At 32.6% G+C, this 7,374-nt stretch overlaps 2 protein-coding genes across 2 annotated transcripts in view; one reads left to right on the top strand and one right to left on the bottom strand.

Moving 5' to 3' along the window:
• Positions 1–2,756, bottom strand: part of LOC104778393 (E3 ubiquitin-protein ligase BRE1-like 2) — a 6,431-nt gene extending 3,675 nt beyond the window's left edge. The window contains exons 1-10 of the mRNA XM_010502832.2: positions 2,423–2,756; positions 2,078–2,239; positions 1,880–1,967; positions 1,561–1,791; positions 1,314–1,481; positions 953–1,143; positions 774–857; positions 569–688; positions 295–481; positions 51–211 (exon numbers count right to left, since the gene is read on the bottom strand). Of these exons, the coding sequence (XP_010501134.1) occupies positions 51–211; positions 295–481; positions 569–688; positions 774–857; positions 953–1,143; positions 1,314–1,481; positions 1,561–1,791; positions 1,880–1,967; positions 2,078–2,239; positions 2,423–2,536 (1,506 nt within the window). The 5' untranslated portion in view covers positions 2,537–2,756. The remainder of the gene's footprint in view (positions 1–50; positions 212–294; positions 482–568; positions 689–773; positions 858–952; positions 1,144–1,313; positions 1,482–1,560; positions 1,792–1,879; positions 1,968–2,077; positions 2,240–2,422) is intronic.
• LOC104778392 (dirigent protein 20-like) overlaps positions 6,751–7,374 on the top strand; it is a 5,090-nt gene continuing 4,466 nt past the window's right edge. The window contains exon 1 of the mRNA XM_010502830.2: positions 6,751–7,157. Within this exon, the coding sequence (XP_010501132.1) occupies positions 6,757–7,157 (401 nt within the window). The 5' untranslated portion in view covers positions 6,751–6,756. The remainder of the gene's footprint in view (positions 7,158–7,374) is intronic.

Below are 7,374 nucleotides of genomic sequence, written 5' to 3'. Positions count from 1 at the left end.
AAACAGAGAAATATTATACCGAATATAATAAGCTGTGGTTGCGTTCAAACCTTGTTACTTAACGAAACTCTCAGCGACTGAGCTTGTTCACGCAGGTAAAGAGCATCATGTGCAGTGTCTTTCCACCGTTTTAGCTGTGTTTCCATCATTTCCATCTCCTTAGATAAGGTTGATGCCATTGCAATAAACTCACTTTTAATATCTTGCCGCTCTGAAACATGGAAAAAATATTTTACAGAGAACGAAAGTAAAGCATTGCATAGACAATGATTACTGAAATGGATTGAAAATTACCAGAATCTTGAATAGCTTCTTCCGTTTCAAGCTCTAATCCATTCTTTTCAACTATACAACTCTGCAACTTCTGTTCCAGCACTTCAATTCTAGAACCAACAGTGGTAGTCTTATGGTTAGCCGCCTCAAGGGATTCTGCCCTTAGATTTAGTTCCTTCTCCCGTCTCATTACAAATGACCTTTCAGCCTGAAGCAGAGGTTAGACAAAGATGGACAAAATCTTCACCCACTTATTAGGGATAGAAACACCGGCAAAATTGAATAAGATGCTGACCTGAATAGCCTCAGTCAGAATTTTATACCGGTCCAGTTCAGCATTCCAGTGATGAAGTTGATCTTTGATCAAACTATACAGTCTAGACGAGTATATATACTGGTCATCCTTTAGCTCATTCTACATCCAGTAAGTAAAACATATCACTGTTAACTGCAACTATTGCTCTTAGAAATTTCCTTTTCCCTAAATTCTATAGATATACCTCAATATCTTGACATTGTCTTGACAGGGAAAGGTTATACTCTTGTGCGGCTTGAAGCTCAGACAGACGACCTTCTGCCATTATCTAGATTAATTATTCAAAAAAAATTATAAGCTTACACGTGGGAAGAAAACATAAACATGAACCAGTCTATCTATCAAATATCAATGATGTATTACCTTTATTTCATCAATTGAGTCCTTCAATTCACGCAACATTTTCTTATCTACTGGCTTCTCAGGAGAAAGACTTCCATTAGCTATTGCTGGTGATGTTACATAACCTTCACATGCAGCATCCTTCTGCATTTTCAGATTTATCAATTTTCTTCTATTTTCTTCAAGCTCAGCCTTGATTTCTTCCAGTTGACCTTTAATAACCAAAGATACCCAATAGTCAGAGAGCAATTATGAAATGTTAACATGCTAATTAACATAAATTCTTACATCCCAGTTCCAGCGTTCAAAATGGAAAAGGTGCTATGCTTATAGAAACAAACAGCTGATTTCTCATGTTGTCTAGAATCATGAAATATATAACCTTTGAGGTGTTTAAGCTCGGATTGATCTGTTGAATGGCTGCTTATGTATGTCTGAATTTGCTCGGTATGTTCTTTGTGCCTCACATGCAAAGCATCAATTATCTCACGCAAGTTTTTGGCCTCCTCTTTCATCAAATCATTAATGTCAGACAACTGGATGGTGGCATCTGAAAAAAAAAAAAGTCTGTCAATTGCCTATAGCCATTAAAAAAAAAAATGAAATCGACAATTGGAACACCAACCAACCTTCTGCCGATTTCACAGCATGTAAATTTTGTGATATGCTTTCAGCTTTCGCCCTCTGTGTAGCAATGGTTTTTTCAAAGAGTCCCATCAACTCCATAGTAGAGGAGTGACGCAAAGCAAGAGCTTCTTCAACCTTCCTTACTACCTCATCACTATTTCTAGTATCTAAGGAATCTACTTGGAGAAGTCTACACAGAAACGTTTCATCAGCAGGGCATGGCGGAACTGAACCTAGATTACATGGAGACAGATATCTTAATTGTTACGCAAATGTAAGCAACTAATATACTTAAAGAAGTAGGAGAACTCCTATAAACACCTCGCTTTTTATCTACAATGTCCAAGTAGTTTAGAGCCTCATGATTAGCCCCGGCACGAACTCCAAGCAATATCAGATCATCCACCAACTAAATCGTCAAAAAAGCACAAATAAAACCATATATCCTCTGAGTTAAAATTAGGTATTCTACAAATACAAAGAGGAACTCGACCACCTGAAAACCAAGTAATTGCTGACCTGATTCCAAAGCCGGTTAACTGAGATAAGTTCATCATCATAAGATGTTTGGTTGATATGCAACTCTTGGATCTTGGTTTCAACATCGTAGAGGTGTTTCTTCTGAAGGTCTAATTGCTGGACCAGTTTCTGATTCTGAAGCTGTAGAACGGTGGCATCAACCTGAAAAACAACATGCACCAAAGAAACTCACTCTTACTGTCTTACATAATCCTTATTGGCATCATTCTGACACTGCAACTATACACACAACACATTTTCACACCGCTTTCAAATCAATTTCATTATAGAGAAGTATTCAATGAACGGGCTCAACGAGAAGTCTCAATCGCAAAAAAAGCTTACACTTTTAGCGATGGGATGAGAAGGTGAGGAATTACGGGACATGGAAGTCGGAGAAACGGAGTCCATAAGATGAGGCTTCTTCTGCATCGGCTCGTCCGATTCCTGATTCTCCATAACACTCGAAAAGTAACCCAAAAAAAAACCCTAAAAATTGAGCTGGTTCAGGCAGAAACTCTAAAGTCTAAAAATTTAAGCAATATATATGTCTCGTTGACAGAGAATCGCTAAATTGAGTTATACGGACGTCCAGAGGCGGAGGAGGTGTCGCCGGAGAATCTTCTGAGCTTTTCTCTCTAGTCGACTGATTTTGTTTTGTTTTTTTGTTTTTTTTTTTCTAACAAAGAGACAAAAACTCTTCAAACGGCGTCGTTAAGCTATTACAAAGGCTTATTGGGCCTACACTAGGTGAATATAAATAAAATAAAAGCCCAACAACGCAATTTGAATAGAGACTTAGGGTGTATTCAAACTATAATTTTGGAGAATTTGATGGGATTTAGGAAATTTAGAATTTTGATAGATTTTAGAGAAGTTCATATATTTTTTTATAAAATTCTTTCAAATCCCACCTAAAACCATGAGATTTAGATTATTGTATTTTAAACTAAACAAATCATCCAAAATCCTCCAGAATCCTAAAAATTATTAAAATCCTAATCCACAAAACTGTTTTGAATAACAGTGGATTTTAAAGTAGATTTTTAAATCATCAGTTCAATAACAGTGGATTTTAATGGATTTTAAAGTATATTTTTAAATCATCAGTTTAATAACAATAGATTTTAATAGACTTTTTAAACTTCATGATTGAATAAAATAGAATTTGTAAATTTCACACAAATCACTTAAAATGTCAAGTTGAATACACCCCCCTAAGAGATATATTGAAGTTAGCTTGATATTTGTTTTTTCCTCTGAATGATTCATTGATAATAACTTCAAAGTAAAATATAAAGGCCGACCAGGAAATTAATCCTTCCAGAGACTTAAGCCGGCGAGTAGAAGATCTTCCCGGTGACTAAGACTAAACAAGGTGAGCTAAGGGGAAACAACCCAGACAGGCAAATCACACAACATTCATTCACTTCCCGAAACAGAATCAAAAGGTCCAAAAAAAAGAAAACCTAAATCTTATGAAAACAATTAAAACAAATTTGAGACAAAAACAAAACACACAACATGTTAACTTGCAAGAATTTCCTTTACCACTAGTTAGAACCGAATAAGCATGACGTGCGACCCTTTACGTTGCTTTAAAGGGGAGCTAGCTTGATTCTAACATAATTATTTTTCCGAAAATACCACTAAACAAATTTAATAAAATCAGTTTGATTCAACATGTTTCAGATTCGTGCAGTTAAAAATAGTAAAATGAGAATCTAATATATACTAAAGTATCAGATTATTAATATTTTAACTTTTTAATAATATGGGTTCAAACTCATCCCGTCATACAACTCACCTTGCAAAATAATTCGTCCATACTATTCTAAAAATTTAATATGTTTTCTGTATAAGGGCATCATTAATGGGAGAACTTTTTTTTGTGTTCTTAGATTAAATATATAGTGAAAATAATGTTAGATCAGTTGTTAAGATCATAGGTAAAAAAAATGGGAGAACTAATTATGGTGTTCTTAGAATAAAGATATAGTGAAATAATATTCATAAACATTTTACAAATTATAAAAACTTATAAAATAACATTTAAATTGCTTACTTATATACAAGCAATTGTATACTTATAAATTAATATAATATTCATAAACATTTTACAAATTATAAAAACTTATAAAATAACATTTAAATTGCTTACTTATATAAAAGCAATTGTATACTTATAAATTAATATAATATTCTTAAACATATTACAATTATAAAAACTTATAAATTAACATTTAAATTGCATACTTATATAAAAGCAATTATATACTTATAAATTAATATAATATTCTTAAACATATTACAATTATAAAAACTTATAAATTAACATTTAAATTGCATACTTATATAAAAGCAATTATATACTTATAAATTAATATAATATTCTTAAACATATTACAATTATAAAAACTTATAAATTAACATTTAAATTGCATACTTATATAAAAGCAATTATATACTTATAAATTAATATAATATTCTTAAACATATTACAATTATAAAAACTTATAAATTAACATTTAAATTGCATACTTATATAAATGAAATATTTTCTTTTTTTCCAAAAAATCTCGTTCAATCACATGAAACCACGTCAAATAAGAACTGGGCTTAAATCAGTTCTACATAAAGAACTAAAAAAAGTGTTCTAAGCCACTATTCATTATTTTTATAATTTTTTTGGGCTTAGAACACCCTTAGTGTTCTCCCATTAACGATGGCCTAACGCACCAAATTTAAAATATCTGTTAAAAGTATTCAACAAGATCATGAGACAGTGACAATTTAAAATGATTTGTTTATTCTCAATTAGGGTCTCCGTTGTTTCTCTTCAGATGTTAAAAAAACGATCATATGACATTTTTCAAGGACCCTAATCTCGTAAGTCTAGCTTAGATCTTAACTAAAAAAAACAAAAAGATTTCGTATAAGAATGTCCAAGAACAACTTGTATATTACATAATACACGCCAAGGAAAACACCATCGCAGATTCGCAATAATTATGTTTTAAGTAATATGATTTTGTATAACCGGTCCACAACATACTTCAACAGTAGTAGTTAGTCAACTATGTAGCTTATAGTGTGAAATGTTTTTTGATTTTTTTGAATTAAATTATAACATATACACCTCGAAAGTCATTGCTTCTAGACTATATTATATAAGTCAACATTAAACTTACAACAATTCCAGCAAGTTGAATTTTCTTTATGTCATATTTCTTACTCCCAAAGTCTCATTTTACACATTTCACACAAATTAAGAAAACATTAAAATATATATGTCTTTATTTAATAAATGTTGAATGGGTTAATTTAGTTATAAATTAAGGATAAAACTAGTAAATCTAATGTAAAATATCTATTGGAAATATAAAACTATACATTAAAAATATAAAATGATACTTTTTGTAAAACAAAAAAAAACTCTAAAATGACACTTTTTGTAAAACAGAATGTGTATAAAATATAGTGCATTTTCATTGTTCCTTAGCAATTATAAATTATGTGTAACTTTGATACCAAACGTATATTTGATGTTGATAAAAAGAAAGTATCACAAAAATGACAACTTATAAACATATTAAAAAGAAAAAAAGAAAGTTCAATTTTTTTTTTTTTTGTCAATAAGAAAGTTCAATTTAGAATAAGATTTTCAGTGGGAATGGCCGAATGGACCAATGACAGATAATAATAAGAATTGTCTTTATGAAGGGGTTTTTTTTTTCTTTCGTGGATCTCACGAAAAGAAACATTAAAGATGAAACTGTGTCTCTCTTAAACATATTCCACAAACGTGACAAAAATATAGACTATCTACAGTTTGATCAATTTTTGTGGATTTTACAAATTATTAATAAGTCTTTGTTTGAACGTACGGAACGGAGGGAAAGTGGAAGAACTGGGGCCATGCCAATGGGTTTTTCTGATGAAGTCAGGCCACGCTCCAAAAGTCCAAGATCACTATTAAGTATTAACATATACATACACTGTAGTTGGTAGGTTGGTAGGTGAACTACGACAAATACATTTAGCTTTCTTGCGTATTAAAGGGTCCGTAATAGGCCTTCAGGAATGGAGTTACATTTTCGTTGTATTACACTATACAAAAACTATAGAGAATGGAATGAAACAAAATAGAAAGCGAATAAAGCAAAAGCGTGATACATACCCTCAGGAAAATGATAGCCATAACCCATAACCCTATGATCATACCGACTAAAAGAAAAGTAAAATATACAACTCTTTTTTAAATTTACTAATGGACTAGTCCGTCATAATGATTAAAAATTTCTCAAAGTTGTAAGAAAAAATAATTCACTTAAAAGAATAATGCGCATAATCGTGCAAAAAGAAAACAACTATACCTATTCTTATGATTTATTTTTTCAGATTATGTTAAAGATGATATTTCAAAAAGAGTTTGTGAGTATGACTTCACCGTAAATCATACGACTGGATGACGCAATGATTATGATAGTACTTCACACGCATCATCACACATGGAATACACATCAACCACATCACACTTCTTTGAATTTAATTATGTAAATAAACTATATAAAAAGCTAGTCCATTCCCTCGTCAATGTTCTTTAACTAATTCACAAAATCAAACGAATCCACGATTAATTAATATAAAGACATCTTTGTTTTTTTCTTTCTAGAAAGATGTCTAACATATATAAATACCATCACATACCTTCTTGTTCTCTACACCATTTATATAAACAAACCATCCATAGTAACCAAAACCACACAACAAAACACATGGCTAAGCTTATTTTCCTTCTCGCCGTCCAAATCCTCCTCCTCGTCGTCGTTTCTTCTTCCGGAGACGGTGAGGACTTCGCTAGAACCATGGACCGGAAACTTCTCGGTCTCCATAGAAAAGAGAAGCTAACCCATTTCAAAGTCTATTGGCACGACATCTTAAGCGGTCCAAACCCAACTTCCATCATGATCCAGCCACCGGTAACAAACACTTCCTACTTCGGAGCCATCTCTATGATCGACAACGCTTTGACGGCGAAAGTTCCGATGAACTCCACGGTGTTGGGACAGGCTCAAGGGTTTTACGCCGGAGCGGCCCAAAAGGAGTTGGGATTTCTGATGGCGATGAACTTTGCTTTCAAGACAGGGAAATATAACGGAAGCACGATCACGATCCTTGGTCGGAACACGGCGATGTCGGAGGTTAGAGAGATGCCAATCGTCGGAGGAAGTGGGCTTTTCCGATTTGCTAGAGGCTATGTTGAGGCTAGGACAAAGTGGATTAATCTCAAGAAC

Source organism: Camelina sativa, chromosome 3 (assembly GCF_000633955.1).
Source record: "Camelina sativa cultivar DH55 chromosome 3, Cs, whole genome shotgun sequence".
Classification (NCBI taxonomy): domain Eukaryota; kingdom Viridiplantae; phylum Streptophyta; class Magnoliopsida; order Brassicales; family Brassicaceae; genus Camelina; species Camelina sativa.
Note: the sequence above shows the minus strand (reverse complement) of the source record. Positions and strands in the feature narration are given on the sequence as shown.